General features: G+C 42.3%; 1 protein-coding gene across 2 annotated transcripts in view; it reads right to left on the bottom strand.

Moving 5' to 3' along the window:
- crppa (CDP-L-ribitol pyrophosphorylase A) overlaps positions 1 to 22,740 on the bottom strand; it is a 300,647-nt gene that overhangs the window by 151,442 nt on the left and 126,465 nt on the right. For both annotated transcript variants that reach the window (XM_080216486.1, XM_080216495.1), the window contains exons 8-9: positions 17,597 to 17,692; positions 6,322 to 6,453 (exon numbers count right to left, since the gene is read on the bottom strand). In XM_080216486.1, coding sequence (XP_080072612.1) covers positions 6,322 to 6,453; positions 17,597 to 17,692 — 228 coding nt within the window. The remainder of the gene's footprint in view (positions 1 to 6,321; positions 6,454 to 17,596; positions 17,693 to 22,740) is intronic.

Below are 22,740 nucleotides of genomic sequence, written 5' to 3'. Positions count from 1 at the left end.
TAACACTGCAAATTTTCTCAGAAACATGCTGTAACTGTATGTAAATCTGTTTTTGTTCAGAAGGTCTCCAGTTGAATAAATAAAAACCACAAGAACACTGATTGAGAGATTTTTCCCCACTCACACATCACTTCTTGAATGAGAAAGCAGAGGAGATATTTAACCAAGAGAATGAGCTCATGTCAAGATAGAGATAACAGCAGGAACTCATCTGTCAAGAAATTAAGTGACACAGTTAAACTCACACTAAGTGCATAGGTTGCTTTCCAAGACAGAAGGGAGCAGCTCTCAAATGAACTGTCAAATAGGAATTTGCCATATACCACCCATATTTTCTTGTAGTTTAAATTTAATGAATAGAAACTCACAACCAAACTGACCATCCCAGTGACTGCAACCCCTGTCAGCATCGAGGAGTCATAAGTCTGGATTTTCATGCGCCGAAATAGGTTAGCATGAAGGTGAGCAACTAAAAATAAATGTCACCAACAGAGTTGGTCCAGCACCTCTGTTCCCACCAACCCTGCTGCCTTTCTTGAGGATGGGGGTAGGGGGAGGCAAGAAAGTGAAGTCGCCTGTATCATTTTTGTATTAAGGAGCTCATTAAGAACTTGTGTTCTAAACATCTGAAAATCTCACAAGGGCAGGGAGTCATTGGGAGCTGTGTAAAGCTGAATGACAAGGGCAGCACGGTGGCACAGTGGGTTAGCACTACTGCCTTACAGCACCAGGGACCTGGGTTCGATTACTGACTTGGGTCACTATGCGGAGTTTGCACATTCTCCCCGTGTCTGCGTGGGTTTCCTCTGGATGCTCCAGTTTCCTCCCACAGCCCAAAGATGTGCGGCTTAGGTTGATTGGCCATGCTAAATTGGCCCTAGTGTCAGGGGATTAGCAGGATAAACATTTGAGGTTACAGGAATAGGGTTTGGATGGGATTGTGGTCAGCACAAACTCAATGGGCTGAATAGCGTCCTTCTGCACTGCAGGGATTCTATAGTTCTATTTTATGAACTCTAGCCTGTCACAAACAGATACAGCCACGTTGAAAATGCTCCAAGTGATTTTAAAAGTGCACATTTTTGATTCAAAGCTATTGCACAGCAAAGTAATTTTAATAACACCAACATCTCCCAAACAGATCCCAGGATCCATCTCTCCCATCTGCCCTGGTCAACTTGAAGTTTGCTATTTTAATTCTTTCACAAACAGCAGAGCAAAGGCAGCTGAGACAGTTCAGACTGTACTGTTTCCTGGTGTCCCACTTCCATTCTGGTACTGCCCTATTGCCACCACTAATTGGCCAGCAGACCTGTCCCTTCCCTAATCATGAATTTCAACACTGACTGGCTCCTGCAAATGAACTCTCCACCCAACTTCACTTTGTCTGCAAAAATCCAAATCATAGTATCTTTAGGGCGCAGAAGGTGATTCTGCCCATTGAATCCATTCCAGCTCTGGGTACCACAATCCAGTTAGTCCCATTCCCCGGCTCCATCAATCCTCAGAGGCACGTTTAAAACAAAACTTACCTTTTAACATTTTTGAGGCCAATTATAAAAAGGATCATATCAAGAATCTATCAAGAATCACCCAGTAGGTCAGTTCACTTTCCAGTTGACCACGGGAAGGATGGATACGTGGGCTAACCAATGACATAAAAGTGGAAGGAGGGAACCGTGAGGATGGATCTGCACAGTGGTCAATGGTGTAGGGTGAGACTGGGATGCCACAAGAATGGGGATGTTGGGTAATCAATGGCATGGATGTGGGTGTGGGAGAATTGAAGAAAGGAGGTCCTGAAACCTCCAAGAATACTACAGCCCAGAGCTGGCAAACCTAACTACCCCAATCATGGTGTCAGTTACCCAGGCTGCTCACTCCAGCAGAGCCCTCTGTTTGCAGGTATATCTCCCTCCAAAAGTGCTCTCGCTGTGAGAGAGAAACCTGTGAGTAACGGGACTTTTGAGGCCCTGTGAATTCTTGTTCAATTGTTCCATACCCAGAGAGAGAAAAATAATAATGCATATCTGGTTTCTCAGAATGTGTATTCACTAAATTGCCAAATGCTTCATCCCTGGTCCAAAGAAATTTCTCCTACTTATCATCATTACTCAGATTTACCTTGCTTCTAGATGAATACAACAGAGCGCAATTACAATGAGTGACCCTTGAGCTGAAAACATAACGTTCCATCTGTACAGTTACAGAGAATGTTAATCTTGTGCAAAACACAAATTTGGCCCCAATGGGAGTATTTCATCCAGTTCTGGGCACCACGCTTTGGGAAGGATGTGAAGGCATTCGAGAGGGTGCAAAATTCATGAGAATTTTTTAAGGGATGAGGAACTTCAGTTAAGCAGATAGACTGGAGAATTGGAACTATTTTCTTTCCAGGACAGAAGTTTGAGAGGAGATTTAATAGAGATATATAAAATGCTGAGGGATGGATAGGGAAAAATTGTTCCCATTGGTGGAACAATCGAAAACCAGAGGGCATATTTAAGGTAATTAGCAAAATAAGCAATGACTGCATGAGGGGTAACTTCTTCAATCAGCGAGTGGTTAGGATCCAGAATGTACTGCCCTACAGTGACTCAAGGCAGGGTCTATCAAGAGGCAATTAGTTTATCCTCTGAAAAGAAAGAACGTGTAGGGCTATGCGGAAAAGGCAGGTAAGTGTGGCTGGCAATAAGTGAATTGCTCCTTCAGAGAGCCAGTATTGACAGGAAGGGCCAAGTGATCTCCTTCTATGGGGACCATTCTATAATCTGTACACAGTGAATGGCTCTGATACTTAATAAATAAATATTGAATAGTTACAGTAGGTGATCTTTATCCTAAACAAACAGTGACATTGTACAGTTACACGATGAATGACCCTTGCTTTGAACAAACAGTAACTCTGTACAGTTACACAGTGAATGACCCTTACTGTGAATAAACAGTTGCTCGGTAGTTACAGTGAGTGACCCTTACCTTGAATAAACAGTGACTCCTCTGCCATAGCAGTCAAATTTTTATATTTGCTTCATTCAGTAAACCAGATGGTTTGACAAAGATAAATGACTTACAGGCAGTCAATACGTATTTGGAAATGAGCCATGCTCAAGTGGCTGATTCATTAAGACTTCCTTCTGCGAGGAAAAATACCAGTAAACTTATCTTACTTTTGTAAAGCTAAACTTGGCTTCACTCAAGACAAATGCCTTGGATTTTGAACAGGAAGAAGAGACAAGAACATTCAGATCCAAACAGAAGACATTCTTAGGTGATCACGCATGAAACAACTCAAATCAAATCTTAAAGGAAGCATAGTGAAATCAGCACTAATCCAGTCGAGATAAATCAAACATTCATATCTCTGAATAGCTGAGTAACTTGAGGATTCAAAATACAGCCTTTTTTTAACAGTTGATTAGTTTGCAAAATCAGGTATTTGTTTTTCTGAATGAACTCTTACACGAAAATACCAAATCTATAAACTGTTACTCCACTCTCCCCTTCCTATTTTCAGATTTTCCCATGCTAACTGGCTTTCAGCACTTCCCCCTCTAGACCTATCCAAAGTTGTGACGTAACCTCACATTGCATCAATGAGCTATGTCACCAACTGCCCAGTGAGTGCAGAACTCAAAGAATTAATGAGGAATGTACATTGAAAGCTAAGAAAATACAGAGCAGAAAAATAATAGTGCATGAAGTAGTGGAACTCAACCAGAATAGCAGCACTGCACATTATTCTCCATTTAAAGATGGTCCATTGTATGTCCAATTATAATATTAAAATGCAGTCTCAATTACCCATCAGATTTTTAAAGGATAATAGGATAACAGTGTGAGTCATGATAATTCACTCAACTTTGATATAGTGCTCATGCCAGTTAAGTTAAATAGCATTGGAATCATTTAACTGGTCCACTGTCTGAAAGTTATCGATTTATCAGACCTCAACTCCAGCCACAAGTCCCATCATTTAGATGAATTAGTCAAAAATGCTCCTTGTTATTCATTGTATTCAAGAAAGAGATGTTTTTAAAAGATTTTAGTGGCAAGGCGTATGGGGAGAAAGCGGGAATCTGGGATTGAGATCAAGGATTAACCATGATTATATTGAATGGTGGAGCAGGTTCATACTCTTGCTCTGAGTTTCTATATCCGTAATTTTCTGTCCATTGCTGCTGGCGGGATCTTCCGGTCCCGCTGATGGTGAACCACCACACTGGTTTCCCGGCAACAAGGGATGCATAAAATGGGAAACATCATTGACAGTGGCAGGACCAGACTGTTCCACCACTGGCCAATGGTGGGACACCTCTGCTGCGGCAAAACATGCAGTGGGAGGCTCAGAAAATCCTGCTCTGTGTTTCTATGTTTGATGCCAACCACTGTCTATGAGCTCCAGAAGAAATCACAAGCTCATCTTCACTGATCTCAGTGGAGCTGTTGATTTGAAGAATCAAAACTGAGTTTGCCTATTTAAGTATATTTTGATTTTAATCCAGTATGTGTGAAATGTAATGTCAGCCAGTACAGTAAGTAGCCAGCTTTATATCCAACATGTGTTCTACTCACTGGCACAGGCAAATCTACTTTGTCTTGAAAGTCAATAGATTTTGCAGTCCTAATCTAAAAGGAGGCTGTGGATGTTACCAATCAAGGTGATCATATGCTTTCTTTCAGGGAAATAAATGTAGTAAAGCATTTTTGGTCAGTTTCCTAAGGCCTGTAGTGGATGTAGAAAGTGCAGTCAAAGGAAAATACATGGGCCGGCGCATCAGCTTACAGAAGAGTTGATTCAGCACCATCTGACTTTGTTGGCCGGAATCGAGCAGCAAAGCGAAGGCTACTAAGGGGAACTGAAGTGGGCAGTTGAAGTGAAGTGGTGCATTCAGAATTCTGCACAATATTGCTGACTAAGGGTTTTCAATCATTTGCCTGTTTTTATCTGTTTTGAGAGGGCCCACTCCAGTCTAGTGTGGAATGGATAACTAAATATTACTTGACCTAGCATACGATCGTTTCAAGGATGATATTTGTACCATTTACTACTGACAAATAGATACCACCACTTTAAGCAAACATAGAATATTGCTCAGTAATTTTACAATGGTGAGACAGAGGCTTGGATTTTCATCTTGGAGGTGGGAAAGTGATTCGTGAGTTATCCCGCCATCACGGTTCTGCCTCTACCTCTAGGCTGCCAGGAAAGAGGATTTGGCTTTAATTGGATCACAGATGGACCTGTTCACCAGGATGGGAATGGAATGATGCCAGAGCAGTAGGTTAAGAGATCATTTCCATTCACCAAAACCATCTGCTCAGTTCTTCCAATGGAATCAGCAGTGCAGGTTAAACAATATTGGGGAAGTCTCACAAACTATAGACATTCAAAATGACTGATCAATTTAACCTCCCTCCCCACTCATCCATTGTATTCCCAGCTGGAAGCCATTGAATAGCACATAAACCACCCATCCCCTACCCCTAAGTTAAATAACAGATGCTTCATACCAGCTGCGCAAACAGAAGCGATCATTTGTAAAATGATTAGGCAGCTGGCTTGCAGGCAAGAGCCCAGAAAAGTCCCCAAATAAACAAACTCACCTCAGAATTTCTATTTTTTGAGGTGAAAAGTAATGGGAAAAGATTAACACTTATTCATACTCCGGAATTCTATCACCTTGCCCGGCATAGAATTGCGAGAGGGCGAGGGACGCACAACGGGAATGTCCATTCATCTCAGCAGGAATTTTCGGTCTCACTCGAGTGAGGCCATAAAATCCTGTCCATAGTTGTCCCATCCTTAGTAGTAGTGAGTAGACTCCAGGGCCTATTCCCTCCCCTACCCTCGTGAAAATGGCTGAGGGCATTCTGCTCAGTGGCTATTTTTTTCCAGTCCTGAATTGATTTGGTCCAGACTGGGATCATGAAATTCCGACCCCATGTATACAATCAAACAACAAAAAACATAGAAAGTTGATAAATAGATCAAACTAACATATTTTGCTGGATGATATAGTAAAAGAAGATTTAAAGCAAACCATTTACTCAACACCAAGTCATCAGTGTCGATGGTCAAAAGGTAATAATGGATCAGTAAAATTTCATGCGGTGCCTTAATAAAAGACAGCACAATCTAGTGACAAAGTGTTTTCCATGCTTTTTTCCAGTTGGTTTTCCCAAAATGGGTTCCTTAAGTTTTACAAACCGCAAAATGAAACAAAGAAGAACTGTTAGCATTTTGACTGCACTGAATTTGAGATGGATTAGTGTATACTTTCTAACACAATAAGTAAAGCACAAAGAAATGATCCCTACCTGGGTGTAATTAATCAGTAGCCTGTAAACTAAAATATTTTTCTGATTGGCTTTCTTTGCCAGTTCTCTGATGTTGGTAAAGTCTTCCATTCGTATGCAAAGAGATGCAGGCTCCAAATTGTTCAAGTGCACCTGTAGCAAAAAAACAATCTGCACTTATAAATGAAAAAAAAACCTTTGTCCTTAGTAGAAAATAAAGGCACAAGATGGGAATAAAAGGCCAACAATACTGAATTATCACAGTGCAGTTAAAGTCAGAGATGTTTATCACTTCCAAGAGGGAAACTAATGGCCTGGATTTGGCTGTTATAATGACAACAAAACTGTCAATGTTCGCTGTCAATACCTCTCTGAAAACTAACAGCAACTTCTGGCACCTACATACGTGCAGTTAAATGTGGAATTCCAGAAGCTGCTGTCAGTGATTTCCTGTTCCTCTGCCGGATACGCTTCTGAAATTCCCACAGATGGCAATCTTAGAAATCACTTGAAACCACTTCCAATTTTATGCTCAAAGCAGATGCTGGAATCTGAAACAAAATCAGAAAACACTGAAAAATGTCAGCAGGTCTGACAGCATCTGTGCTGTCATCCAGACTGAAACGTTAACTCCGTTCTCTCCCCATTGATGCTGTCAGATCTGCAGAGATTTTCCAGCATTTTATGTTTTGGTCCAGATTTATAAAATTAGTCTCACTTCAAAAAGTCACAGCTTATTGAAAGAAGTGTAACAGGGTTCTTCATAGTGCACTGAGTTCACAATTACTTCCTGACAACCTCTCTAGTCCTGAAAAACTGATTTTATATTGTGAAAAGTCAGATTTCTCCATTATAGTAAAAACAAACGCATAGGTTTTTAAAATAAGGCTATTTTAACGGCTGTGTAGATTTCAAATTCCAACTTAATGCCACATGTATGTCTTTATTTTACCATCTGTAAAATTATTAAAATGTGCAGAATAATCAGAGATTTAACTTCTTGGTTTGCTCACAGCCAAAATTCTTCAATGTGGTTAGCTGTTCAGCCTTCCTAAAGTCATAACTACGGCTGGACATTTCAGATCCCTTTGAGCTGATGCCTGAATAAAATTAACGTCAAGAAAGATGAAATTCACACTACAGAGATGGGTTAAGGTCACTGCAGACAACTTTCTTCGAGGTCAGCAGCAAGTGCAATTGACTGCGAAATCTGAGCCAATAGGACCAAATTCCCTTCCTCACATCATAGCAATTCTGGACTCCTGGAACCTAATGTGACTTCCTTGCATTCATTGTTGTGATACAATTAGTGATATAGAGCATCACTCCATCATCTGCCCACCACAAGGAAAACTTGGAGAAATTGCAGAAAATATCCAACCTCACATCCAGAATTGTTCAATGGTGGCAATAATATGCACAGCCTGCAAATTATGAACTTCAATGTATCGCAGAAGTGAAACTTAAAAATGCTGTCTTCAGTTGTGTTGAAGGGTATGCATCTGAAAGTATATGTATTCTTTCTTTTTGCACATTTTGATTGGCACACTATATATTTCCAGAATTTATTTCTCAATTCTAATATTTGAAGCTTATTTTTATTTCATAAATACCTCAGAGTGTTTGATTATTTCAGTCTATAATCTTCAATCATGTTCCCAATCATATATTTGTCCAGCTCTTTCTAAAGGATTGACACACACTATTAACTGCTTTCCACAGTTGCAATATCTCCATGATTATTCTTCTAATCCCTCATTTTGCCTGAGACGTGTTCATTTTAAACCTGTACTCTCCACTTATAAACTCAAAGCCCAACTCCAATTATCTTTTACCATCAAACTCAATTTTGTCTCAGCATTTTAAAGATCTGGATCACAATCTGGCTCAATCTTCTTTTCTCCAGAGAAAATAAGTTCAACTCTGCACATTTCCCTTTGTAATTTCTGGTCCTTAAATGCAGCTCATTCTTCTTGCTTTTTTCTGAAACCTCTATAAAGTTTTTTTAAGGGTGGCAGTGTCCAAACTGCTCCCAATTTTGTATCAATGGTATCACCAGTGATCTACATTAGGTTAAAAAGGTCAAATATAACTAAACGTACAATTTAAATAAGTAACATGAGTGACGATGGTCGAAACTGAACATAGACTGTAATTACAAAATTTGAATAAACTGGATTGTCCAAAAATAGGCAGAATTGATAAAGAGAGATTGCACAGGAAACAACATGAATAATATTTGGTAGAACATGCTAAGCACTTGCACACTTCCTTAACTGAGGTAATAAGCACACGGTGCATCCAAGGTGCTTGATATTTTGAGCTCCTGATCCTATAGCATCATATCGGGATTTTGTAGTCAAAAGGGCAGATATTTTCCCAGAAACATGAGTTGAGATGAAGAGAGCCTGAAAATTGGAGGGATATATTACTCAACTCAGTTACCTGCTCGTCAGCTCTCCCAGCTGGGAATTACTGCACGTTCCACAAAGAAAGAAAATATAGCCGAGGGAGGTAATGGAAGTAGATACGATAGTGACTTTTAAGGGGCATCTTGACAAATACATGAATAGGATGGGAATAGAGGGATATGGTCCCCAGTAGGAGAGGGGGTTTTTAGTTCAGACAGGCAGCATGGTCAGTGCAGACTTGGCGGGCCAAAGGGCCTGTTCCTATGCTGTAATTTTCTTTGTGCTTTGTTTTGTTCTTTGAAAATAGTTTTTAAAAAATGAAATTTCTCCACTTTCTCTGATATTTAGTCTGGCTTTCATAATATGTGGGGGTGAAATCAGTCAAACTATCCTTTTCATTATTAGTCTCCACCTACATTGCTTTACCTCTTGATTTCTGCCTGTGCCTCCAGTTGCCAATAAGTGTAAATCACTCTTCAGTTTCTCGCTCACAATGCAAACCAACATGTTCATACTTGCAGTAAAGATCCATAAAAGCTTAGTTCCATTTCTCTTTTGATTAATTTGCACTCATCAGATTCTTAGCATTGAAGCTTTTCTACTTTGAAAAATGGACACTGTTCAGAAAGTTTTAATTTAATTCACTCTGGAAATGTTTTTAAACAAATAATTATACTGCAATGTTCTCCCCATTCATGGTGTCAATAGGGGTAAATGTCATCTATATCACCTTTTTGCAAAATAACACATTACCTGTTAACACATTTACTGCAGTCCAACAACTTCAAAACTATTTCACTCATTTGACTGGAGTGAGAAGTATTGTTCAGCTGACAGCCATCACACGTTATGCCACCATTTCACCCTAACAGCATTTGAAATTCAAGAACTGAAATGCACAGACTCAGCTACTGGTTCCATGGTTACAGCAGCTATTCAGAGTTTTAAATGTCACAAAATGTGTGACAGGTGTGTACGCACACAAATGCTTATTTAACACTAAAGTATAATGCAGAATGCATCATTCCACTACAATTTAGTCATAAGCTAAAACCCAGAAGTTCCTTATTGAAACTGTTCCAATTTATTTATTTATGGTGTAGTATCTGTTCTTATCAGTTAAATGTCTGATTTTTGATTTGATTTATTATTGTCACATGGAAAAAACAATGAAAAAACATGTATTAACATACAAAGTATTGCTTCTTGCATGCTATACAGACAAAATATACCTTCATAGAGAGAGAAACAAGAGAGTAGTGCATTACAGTCATAGCTAGGGTGTAAAGAAAAATCAACTTAACACAAGGTAAGTTCATTCAAAAGTCTGGCAGCAGCAGGAAAGAAGCTGTTCTTGAGTCAGTTGGAACGTGACCTCAGACTTCTGTATCTTTCTCTCGATGGAAGATGGTGGAAGAGAAAATGTCCGGGGTGCACGAGGTCCTTTATTATGCTGGCTGCTTTGCTGAGGCAGCAGGAAGTGCAGGCAGAGTCAATGGATGGGAGGCTGATTTGCATGATGGATTGGGCTACATTCACAACCTTTTGTAGTTTCTCATGGTCTTGGGTAGGCAGCAGCCATACCAAACTGTGATACAACCAAAAACAATGCTTTCTATGGTGCATCTGTAAAAGTTGATGAAAGTTGTAGCTGACATGTCAAATTTCCTTAGTCTGCAGAGAAAACAGAGGTGTTGGTGGGCTTTCTTAACTATATTGTCAGCATGGCAGGGACCAGGACAGGTTGTTGGTGATCTGGACACCTAAAAACCTGAAGCTCTCGAACTTTTCTACTTCGTCCCTGTTGATGTAGACAGGACATATTCTCCTTTACACTTCCTGAAGTCGATGAAAATTTCCTTCATTTTGTTCACACTGTGGGAGATTATTGTTGCCGCACCAGTTCACCAGATTCTCTATCTCATTCCTGTACTCTGTCTCATCATTGTTTGAGATCTGACCCACTACAGTGGTGTCGTCAGCAAAATTGAAAATTGAATTGGAGGGGATTTTGGTCACACAGTCATAGGTGTATAAGGGGTATAATAGGGGCTGAGAATACAGCTTTGTGGGGCATCGATGTTGAGGATGATCGTGGAGAAGGTGTTGTTGCCTATCCTTACTGATTGTGGTCTATGAGTTGGGAAGTTCAGGATCCAATCGCAGAGAGAGGTGCCGAGGCCCAAGCCACGGAGTTTGAACTTGAATGTTGTGGGAATAATAGTGTTGAAGGCTGAGTTGTAGTCAATAAATAGGAGTCTGACATAGGTGCCCTTGTTATCTAGGTGTTCCAGGGTTGACTGCAGGGCCAGGGAAATGGTGTCTGCTATGGACCTGTTGCGACAGCTGGCAAACTGTAATGGATCCAGGTAGTCCGTGAGGCTGGGATTAATTTGTGCCATGACTAACCTTTCGAAGCACTTCATAATGATGGATGTCAGAGCCACCGGCCAATAGCATGCTGCTTGGATTTTCTTAGGTACCGGGATCTTGGTTGTCTTCTTGAGGCAAATAGGGACCTCAGATTGTTGTGAAGAGAAGTTAAAGATGTTCTGTGAATACCCCAGCAACTGATCTGTGCAGGACCTGAGTGCTTATCCGTGTACTCTATCCTGGCCAGTTGCTTTCCATGGGTTGATCTTCGAGAAGGCTGCTCTAACATCTGCAATGGTGACCTCAGATACGGGTTCATCCAGTGTTTCCAGGAGGCATGCTCTCGCTGACCTCTCACTCAAAACAGGCATAGAATGCATTGAGTTCATCAAGGAGGGGTGCGTTGGAGCCGGCAATTTTACATGCCTTCATCTTGTAGCCTGTTGTGTCTTGCAGACTTTGCCATGGTCAACGGGTGTTGGTGTGGCTAGCCTGAGACTCTAGCTTATTATTGTCTTTTACCATCTTTGATGGATCTCCTTAGTTCGTATCTGGCTGTCTTGTATAGGTCAGTGTCGCCTGACTCGAACATCTCAGACCTGGTCTTCAGCAAGCAGTGGATATCCTTGTTCATCCATGGTTTCTGGTTGGGGAACACACGGATTTGCTTCTTTGGCACACAGTCTTCTACACACTTATGAACGAAGTCAGTTACTGTAGTGGTGTACTCGTTCAGGCTGGTCACAAAGTTTTTAAATACTGACCAGTCCACTGACTCCATGCAGCCCCGTAGGAGATCATCTGATTCCTCAGACCAACATTGCATGACTTTCTTTGATGGATTCTCCTGTTCGGTCTCCTATCTGAAGCTAGCACTGCTGCCTCACGGCCCCAGGGACCTCGGTTTGATTCCTGGCTTGGGTCACTGTCTGTGCGGAGTCTGCACATTCTCCCCATGTCTGTGTGGGTTTCCTCCTGGTGTGCTGGTTTTCTCTCACAGTCCGGAAAACGTGCTGGTTAGGTGCATTAGCCACACTGAATTCTCCCTGAGTGTACCCAAACAGGTGCTGGAGTGTGGCGACCAGGGGATTTTCACAATAACTCCATTGCGGTGTTAATGTAAGCTTACTTGTGACACTAGTAAGTAAACTTTAAACTTTAATGAACAGAATTTATTCTATTGTCCTGTGAGGGTTAATGGTGGCCATAAAGAAGTCATTCAAAGGACCAAACCTCAGGAATCAATAATAGTCAATTACTAATATCAAGAAAATTGAAGCAAATTTTGCTGGGAAGCGTGCCCATATCTTTAAACAACTTCAAAAGGATTGGCAGAGCATCATCAAAGAAAGAAACAAACCAACTCTTAGAGTGAAATCAAGATAACTGCAGAAAAGGATAGAAGATGGGAATTCACCCACAATGAATGAAATGCTGTACTGGTAACAAGACTATGATATTTTTAAGGAAAATTCCCTATAGGCAGAAAAATGCTAAATAATAAAAGTAATCTTCGAAGTGGAGATAGCGCTTCAATCCTGGTAGTTATGCATATCTAAATTGGCCTATACATCTGCCAATTATTGGTCGCCTGGACCAGATGGGATGTACCCCAGGATACTGTGGGAGGCGAGGGAAGAGATTGCAGAGCCCCTGGCAATGATCTTTGCGTCGTCAATGGAGACGGGAGAGGTTCCGGAGGATTGGAGGATTGCGGATGTAGTTCCTATTTTCAAGAAAGGGAACAGAGATAGCCCGGGAAACTACCGACCGGTGAGTCTGACCTCAGTGGTTGGTAAGCTGATGGAGAGGCTTCTGAGGGACAAGATTTACGAACATTTGGAGAGGTTTGACATGATCAGGAATAGTCAGCATGGATTTGTCAAGGGCAGGTCGTGCCTTACAAGCCTAGTTGAGTTCTTCGATAATGTGACTGAACACATTGACGAAGGAAGTGCTGTGGACGTAGTGTACATGGACTTCAGCAAGGCGTTTGATAAGGTCCCCCATGCAAGACTTCTTGAGAAGGTGAGAGGGCATGGGATCCAAGGGCCTTTGGCCTTGTGGATCCAGAACTGGCTTGCCTGCAGAAGGCAGAGAGTGGTTGTGGATGGGGCTTTTTCTGAATGGAGGTCAGTCACCAGCGGAGTGCCTCAAGGATCTGTTCTGGGACCCCTGTTGTTTGTCATTTTCATAAATGACCTGGATGAGGAAGTGGAGGGATGGGTAAGTAAGTTCGCTGATGACACTAAGGTCGGTGGTGTTGTGGATGGTCTGGAAGGATGGCAAAAGTTGCAGCAGGACATAGATAGGATGCAGGACTGGGCGGAGAAGTGGCAGATGGACTTCAACGCGGATAAATGTGTAGTCGTCCATTTTGGCAGAACCAACGGGATGAACGAGTACACTATCAAGGGCAAAAGTCTGAGTAGTGTTGAAGAGCAGAAGGATCTTGGGATCCGGGTCCATAGGACTCTTAAATCGGCCTCGCAGGTGGAGGAGGTGGTCAAGAAGGCGTATGGTGTACTGGCCTTCATTAATCGAGGGACTGAGTTTAGGAGTCGGGAGGTAATGCTGCAACTTTATAAGACCCTTGTCAGGCCTCATTTAGAGTATTGTGGGCAGTTCTGGTCGCCTCACTATAGGAAAGATGTAGAAGCTATTGAGAGGGTACAGAGGAGATTTACAAGGATGTTGCCTGGACTGGGAGGCATGCCTTATGAAGTTAGGTTGAGGGAGCTGGGTCTCTTTTCCCTGGAGAGACGAAGGTTGAGAGGCAACCTGATAGAAGTTTACAAAATGTTGAGAGGAATAGATAGGGTGGACTCTCAGAGGCTATTTCCCCGGGTTGAAATGGTTGCTACGAGAGGACACAGATTTAAGGTGCAGGGAGGGAAGTTCAGAAGTGATGTTAGGGGTAAGTTTTTCACTCAGAGGGTGGTGAGTGAATGGAATCGGCTGCCGTCAGTGGTGGTGGAGGCGAACTCGCTGGGGTCTTTTAAAAGACTTCTGGATGAGTATATGGGGTTTAATGAGATTGAGGGTTATAGATAGGTCTGTAGGTTGGTAGGTGTTGATGTGATCGGCGCAACTTGTGGGCCGAAGGGCCTGTTTGTGCTGTAGTGTTCTATGTTCTATGTTCTAATTATCCACCCAGTCTGCTAGCCTAACAGTGTTCTCAACTTGTATCAATCAGGCTAGTGATGAGCAACCTTGGCGCTGACAGATCGGCGCACACACAGTGGCCCGTTCAGCGCTATGCTGCCAGCCTGTCCGGCAGGAATAGGCCCTGCCCACTGATTTTCTACATGAATCTCACTAGGGTACTCTTCCCCCTCCCCCCACCTCTATCAACAGTTTGTCATTCTCTGCTCAATCTCTGCCATGCTGCAGCCTCCTATATTCCTATACATACCAGTGTCAAGCACTGTGATAATTCAGAGATTACAACCTTTGCCATTTTAACTTGTTCATTAGCTCCTTAAATCCTAACTGTAGAAACTCGACTCTTCTCCTTCCTTTGTCATTAGTCCCACATAAACCATGGACTCCCTGTGTCTGTTCCCTTTTGCCCCTCAAAATGTCTTAGTTGCTCTCAGTGGTGTTCTTGAAGTATACAGGATTCACATCAACATGGAATTCCATAGAACCATAGAATTCGTATAGAAGCGGAGGCTACCATTCAGTCCAGTGAGTATGCACTGATTTACTGAAAGAGGACCCCCCACCCTATACCTGTAACCCTGCGCATTTATTATTGCTAATCCAGCTAACCTACATATCTTTGGACAACAAGGGACAACACTGCATGGACAATCCACCTAATCTTTTTATCTTAGGACTGTGGGAAGAAGCCAGAACATCCAGAGGAAACCCACATAGACACAGGGAGAACATGTAAACTCCACACAGTCACTGAAGACCAGAATTGGACCTGGGTCCCTGGCGCTGTGAGGCAACAGTGTTGATTACTGTGCCATCGTGCCCCCCTCACCATTGCCCTATAACCAATTCATTTTTATGCTTTGTTGTGCCCTTTCCTGTGAAGTTATTCGCCCCACAATGCCATGGATGTGTTCTGGATCGCACGCTTCCAAAGTTGTCAACCTCACTGGGTATTCAGCACTGCAAGCCAATTTACTTGTGCCATGCTCTCTGAGGATTCCAGCACTGCAGCACTTACAATGCTCCTGAACTTCCCGTGGGCTGCATGGCCATCTCATGGAACAAGTGATCCTAACTTTGTGAACTTGTTTGATAGCAAACATGAGTGGCAGAGACTAGGTCTGAACTGTTCACCTTTTAAATTTACTTAACAAGCAGTGTGTGATTGCGTGTTTCAGGGGACAAAAATTATTTTTAAGTAAAACGTGGAGGTAATTTCCTAAACTAGGCTTCCACTGGTAAGCACCACTCGTGGAGTGTAGCTCAGGAAATTGAGTGCACAAACTGCAATTAGAATGAACAGCTGGAATATTATGGGGTGCCCAGCAGCCTTCCCTTGACACACATTCAGCAAGTGTCACCGCCCAATGGAATTGCCAAATCACAGAAACACCCTTATAGTGAAACGTAATTTTCAATATTACAATGCCCAAATTCCCAATGCACTAGTGTGAACAGGATAGTCTCCACGCCCTACACTGCCCTGAAATCTTTTTGTTACTTTCTTGAGTCTTAGGACGTGAGTCCTATTTAAAAATCTGTAAACCTCTGTGACTCTCTATGACTCTAAGTAGCAATGGTTAGATAATGGTGTGTGCCAATGTTTTGGCAGTGGGGGAGTGGGGCTTAAAATAAAAGACCTGCCCATGTTGGTCCTGCAGAGGTGGGCAGCACACAAATTTGGCGCTACTATACCATTTCCATGTAGGTCCAAGCATCTGCCGCCCTGTAGGCTGCCTCTGTGCTCAGGAGGCAGCCATACAGCATTGCTTATCTCGCATGGTGTAATCAACTTAAAGACTGTCTGTCCCTCTTAAAGGGAAGTTGCTGTCAACCACAGAATACTGTTACTGAGTACAACTGATGCAATTCTGTGCAAGGAAATGGAACAACAGAGTATAGATGGGACTCACATATCACATCCACATATTCTACGTCATCCTCACATGCCTACCAATGTTGCCAGCCTTATACTTACCTCACATTGCCTCCACTTGTCTCCAGCTATTCAGTAATATATACTCAATGATGAACAGGCATTTCACTCAAACACAGTGAAACACAGTCAATGGCATTCTTCCCTCCTCTTGAAGGACAAGGTGTCCTACGTAGATAGGAGCAGAGCGCAATCAAGGAGAGATCAGAATGTCTGCACTTCCTGAGCCGCATGGAGACAATTCACCGCATCATATGGTGAGCTGCAACAGAGCATGAGCATCTTGCAGCATCAAAAATATGGAGGATGACAATATATTCCAGCATCATGCCCCTTCTCAACTCCCAGTTCACCCACATCCTGTGCTGTGGTATAGTGAGCAAGCTGCAAGTGATGTGACCATGAACATCTCACTTTCCACGCCCAGTTCACTTTTCCCAATCTTCCCTTTCTGATTTTCTACTTTCAGACGTCCAAAAACCTCTGCCTGGACAACTATAGCAGTCCTCGGAAGAGGAAAGAGAGCAACATTAACCAATTGATGAAGAGGCCCAATCGCTTGTTTCAACACTTGCAGCCACCAGCTCAGATACCAGCACTATACTTAAAGGTTAATACAGAGTTAGGAATGGCATGAGGTGAGTTACTGGGCATGAGTGTGCTACAGCCACATCGAGGTAGTGGATGGTTTGTGCATCAGATTAACGCAAGGGGGCAGCGGCAGATAAGTTCTGCTGCAGAGAACTCAGATGAGGACCTCCATGGGGTAGCATACAGGAGAGCACTGCTTAGGTACGCACCCTGAAATCCTGCATTGGCTGGCTTGCCTCCTCTCATTGTCAAGGAGTAAGAAATTGGCACAGAGCATCGTGCAGAGTTTCTCTTCTCTGCTGCCTCTGCTCCAGATGTAGTGCCCCTGCTGTTGCAAATGCAGAGGCATTACAACTGCAGACATGCCTGTCACGGCCTACGTACAGTAAGAAGTCTCATAATACCAGGGTAAAGCCCAACAGGTTTATTTGGCAGCACAGTTTACGGAGCACTGCCCCTTCATCAGATGAGTCAGTGCTCCGAAAGGTGAATCAGTGCTCCGAAAAGTGGGGCAATGCTCCGAAAGCCTATGCTGCCAAATAAACCTGTTGGACTTTAACCTGGTTTTGTGAGGCTTCTTACTGTGCTTACCCCAGTCCAACCCCAGCATCTCCACATCACAGCTTATGTGGATAGGGCAGCAAATACTCTGCCTTCGCTTTGAGGATACAACATTTTCTGCCAAATGTGCCCCAAATATCATACACATGTGTCTAACATCCTTAACCTACTATGCCGTTGTTTTTAAGTTCTTCAGAAAATTCAACAAATCAGGCAGGTTTCTACAGGGAATACAGCAAGTGTTAATTTATGTACCTACCACAGTCACAACCGCAGGATACAAAGCTGACAGTTTTGCCTTTTCAATTGATTCCACCAGTTGCACAATTTCCTGAGGTAAATCAAAGTTGTTGATCTGTTCAAGACAAGAAACAACACACTGAAGAGAAGGGAAACATGTCAAGCGCAATACAGGAGGTAAAATATAACATTTAAAGGGATCTAGCAGCATTACATGGATTTACATCGAATACAAGGGGAGGTAATTCACAGACTACTATCTATGTGACTTGATTCTTCAATGATATCAGTGGAAAACACCTGGTGTGCTGTGAATGGCTCACTATGCTGCCTGCCTTGGTGAATCGACATTAATCCACACTAGGAGCAGCACTACGAAGCAGCACTACACAAACAAATGTCTGCTCCATTGCATTCTGATGAACACACATGAAAATATGAAAATGTTAAGATAATATCTTATTCCAGATTAGCCAAAAACAGCAGAAGTGTAGTTGTCATCTGCATTAATTTCATGGATAATTACTGGCTAGACATTTGAACTCTTTCTCCAGCTAATTAAGGTATTACAGTGACATGTGTACACAACTGTAGGGAGCCCTCCTCAGCTGGATAGAACTTTTGCCCACACCTAATTCCACCTCCGTTCCCACAGCCAAGAGGTCTGCAATCTTTTAAATTCTCGTGGGCCCCGCTTTCAGCAGGACCAACAGCAGTAACTTGTATTTATAAAACACCCTGAATGAAATATTAAAGTCCCAAAGCAATGTGAAGCAAATATCTGACAATGAGCCAAATAGACACATAGAATACTTTCAGGAGTGCTGATGAAAAGATTGATAAAAAAAGGCATATTTTAATGAATATTTTAAGCAAAGAAAGAAAGGTAGAGAGAGTGGAGAGGTTTAAAGGAATACCAGTGCTTATTGTCTATGCAATAACATTTATCAACACAGCCATAAATAAAAGTGGCTGATTTAATGGCAACGCCTCGACCTAGCTACCCAATCAGCAGCCTTTTCTCCTCTAGTATAAAAGGTGATTGTTTGAAATTTGGCATACTTGTGCTTCTTCTGATGAGTTCAAGATGAAAAACTTTGGCAACACGTCTCTCTTTTCAGCAATGAGAAATCCAGAGTACAAGCTCACAATAAATGGAAGCAAATCAGAACATGTCTATCAGTTCAACCATTTCAGAAGCAGAGTAACATCCAATGTCAAAAGCAGTAGTGAAACCCAAAAAATGGATTAGACAAGCCAAAAGAGTTTTTACATTGGACAACGTTCTTGGAAGTGTCAGTTTGAGTCTTGAAATGAGAGTCCATGTGCTAAAATATTTATCTGGTCAGTAATGAATTGTGGATGTGAAGCTTGAGAATGAGGAGGAAATGAAAATCTGAAATGTGATGCTTAAAAAGGACCCTAAGCATAAACTGGGTGGAGAAAGAACTAATGAAGAGGTACATAACAAGCCAGAAGAATGAGAGAACTCTTAAATAACAGCAAAAGAAGACAAATCCATTTCTTCAGGCAGATTTTCCTTGCAGAAGGGTTGGACTGTCTAATCACCACCAGAAGGATTAATAGAAGAGCTCATAAGTTTAAAACTTTGAGATATGGTAGAGCTCATTTATATCATAGATTTTTCTGTTCACACTGCATGAGCTCTCAATACCTCAGGGAACACTGACAGGTGACCTCGTATCTCCCTCTGCAGGAGCAAACACAGAGCCCCAAACTGTGATTCATGAGGCCATTACTCAGTGCCAAGCGAAGCATCACTACAACTGTCCTCTCTCCTCTGAGGGATCTGCTCACAGATGCCTCTGCCATAGACACACAGGAAAGTAAGACTTAGGTGCAGGAGTTGATCATTTGGCCCCTTAAGTCTGATCCACAATTCAGTAAAATCATGGCTGATCTGATCATGGTCTCAATCCCATTTTCCTGTCTGCTCCCCATAACCTTTGACTCCTTTGTCTACCATAAATCTGTAGGACTCCGGCTTGGATAAATTCAATGACCCAGCCTCTACTGATTTCTGGTAAAGGCAATTCCACAGACTAACAACCTTTTGAAAGAAAAAAATTCTCTTCATCTCCACCTTGAAAGGGGGAACCTCTTAATCTTAAACTGTGTCCCCTCATTCTAGACTCCCCCACAGGAGGAAACATCTTCCCGGTTTCTACCCTTTCAAATGTGCTCAGGATCTGACATGTTTAAATCAGCTTGCCTCTAATTCTTCTAAACTCCAATGGATATAGGCCCAACCTGTTCAACTTTCTTCAAAGGATAAGCCCTTCTTCCCAGGAATGAGTCAACTGAACCTTCTTTGAACTGCTCCTAATGAAGATATATCCTATTTCAAATCCAGAACTGGACACATTTTCCAGATGTGCTCTCACCAATGCCCTGTACAGCTGCAGTAAAACTTCCCTACTTTCATATTCCATTCCCCTTGCAATAAACGCCAACATTCCATTTGCTTTCCTAATCATTCACTGTATCTCCATACAAATTTTTGTGATTCATGAATAGGTCAATTTCTGCAATTTCTCTCCATTTAAATAATATATTGCTTTTTGATTCTTTCTGCCAAAATGGATAAGTTGATCTCTCGATTTTATTTCTGGGTATGACATGTTACTGTTCCTTGTTAAATAATGAGTGAGAGAGCACCATATTGCAATTATTCACAAGTTATCATAAAGAATACTGATCACAAAAATACTGTGGCATATCAAATAATCAAATATGGTAATAATAGGAGTCACCTTCAACCTCTGCCACAAACTCTGTACATTCACTACCTTCTCCCCCTCCTCTAGTCGTCAGTACGATCAAACTTCTACTCTGTGCTCCCCACACCTGAGATGAACTTCTGACTCCATACCACGCTCATCACACAAACTGCATACTGCCATCTCTGTGGCATTGCCTGCTGCAATTCACATCTTAGTCTATCCATTGATGACAGTCTTCGTCATGACTTTGGTACCTCTGAACTTGAGTGCTAAAAAAATCTCATGGCTGGGCTCACTCCCATCATAAATGTCACAACATTCATATTCTACCCAGCACCACAATGAACCTGCCATCACCTATGCTTTCACTGGCCTATATGGAAAAGCTAAACACGCCGGTAAGCCCAGCTTCACAGAGATCGGGCACTCATTAAAGGGGCACCCTAATCTCAAATTGAAATTCAGGACCCACTTCCTCCCCCCATGGGTATTAGGAACATCCCCCATCTTCCCATCACTGAAGGGAGGTTCACTCACTCCCTCACCAACAAAGATTATTGATATTGGGAATTGGGGCCCTCCCAATGGGTCACCCTTCATGTCCTGCTTCACAACCCCTTCCTTCATGACCATGTCCCATGACCCCCCTCTCAGCCTTCACCCCCCCCATGCCCCAGCTGCCTTGGCACAGTCCCTGGCACCCTGGCAACTGGCAGTGACCACCTGGCAGCACCAGGGTGGTTCAGACAGATGGGCAATGTTCAGCTATGCACCTAACCATCAGGGAATTCAATTGCCTCCAAGCCCCATCCCCTCTCTAGTGTGGCCAGTACACCTAGGCTCCGTTTGTGTGGACTAGTACAATTCTCGCTGGCTCCCGCTGTGCCCAGGGGTCAGAAAATCCGAGGAGCAGGGAAGACCAACTTCGAATGGACTTAGTATATCTAAATGCTTATTCAAACATGCTGATCTGGTTCCCACCATTGCTTTCAGTTTGGTCTCATGATCATAACTGATTTTGGGCAATGGTGCTGGCAGAGAGATTGCAGCCAGTGTGAGGGTATCGGGATTGGGCTCACCAAACTGCAGCAAAACGATGGAGGAGGATTTCTTGCAATGTATAAGGGATGGTTTTCTCAACCAATATGTCAAGGAACCAACTAGAGAGCAGGCCACCCTAGACTGGATATTGTGTTATGAGGGAGGATTAATTAACAACCTTGTGGTGCGAGAGTGACCATAATATGGTAAAATTCTTCATTAAGATGGAAAGTGACACAATTAAGTCTGAGATTAGGGTCCTGAACTTGAGGAAAACTAACTTTGATGGTATGAGATGTATATTGGCTAGGATAGGCTGGCAAAGGATATTTGACAGGTTGACAGGATAGGCAATGGCAGACATTTAAAGAACACATGGATGAACTTCAACAACTGTACATTCCTGTCTGGCATAAGAGGCAAATGGAGAAGGTGGTTCATCCATGGTTAACAAGAGAAATCAGAGATAGTGTTAACGCCAAAGAGGAGGCATATAAATTGGCCAGATAAAAGAAGCAGCAAACTGGGAGAAATTTAAAATCCAGCAGGGGTGGATAAAGAGTTTAATTCAGAAGGAGAAAATAGAATACAAGAGTAGGCTAATGGAAAACATAAAAACTGACTGCAAAAGCTTCTATAGATATGTAAACATAAAAAGACTGGTGAAGACAAATGCAGGTCCCTTACAGTTAGAATCAGGTGAATTCATAATGAGCAACAAAGAGATGGCAGACCAGCTGAACAAATACTTTGGATCTGTCTTCAGTAAGGAGGACACAAATAACCTTCCAGAAATACTAGGGCACAGAAGCTCTAGCATGAAGGAGAAACTAAAAGAAATCCTTATTAGTCAGGAAATTGTATTGGAGAAATTGCTGGGATAAAAACCCACTAAGTCCATAGGGCTCTGCATCCCAGAGTACTCAAGGAAGTGGCCCTAGAAATAGTAGACGCATTGGTGATCATTTTCCAACATTCTATAAACTCTGGAAGAGTTCCAGTGGATTGGAGGGTAGCTAATGTAACACCACTTTTTAATAAAGGAGGGAGAGAGAAAACGGGAATTATGGACCAGTTAGCCTGACGTCAGTAGAGGGAAAAATGCTGGAGTCAATTATTAAGGATGCAATAACTGAGCATTCGGAAAGTAGTGAAAGGATTGGTCCAAGTCAGCATGGATTCACTAAAGGGAAATCATGCTTGACAAATCTTCCAGAAGTTTTTGAGGATGTGACCAGTAGAGTGACAAGGGTGAAACAGTGGATGCTGTGTACTTTCAAAAGGCTTTTGACAAGGTCCCACACAAGAGATTAGTGAGCAAAATTAAAGCTTATGGTATTGGGGGTAATGCATTGATGTGAATAAAAAAACTGGTCCA

Source organism: Carcharhinus amblyrhynchos, chromosome 2, assembly GCF_965287045.1.
Source record: "Carcharhinus amblyrhynchos chromosome 2, sCarAmb.v2.hapA, whole genome shotgun sequence".
NCBI lineage: Eukaryota > Metazoa > Chordata > Chondrichthyes > Carcharhiniformes > Carcharhinidae > Carcharhinus > Carcharhinus amblyrhynchos.
This window is presented reverse-complemented; position numbering and strand designations above follow the sequence as displayed.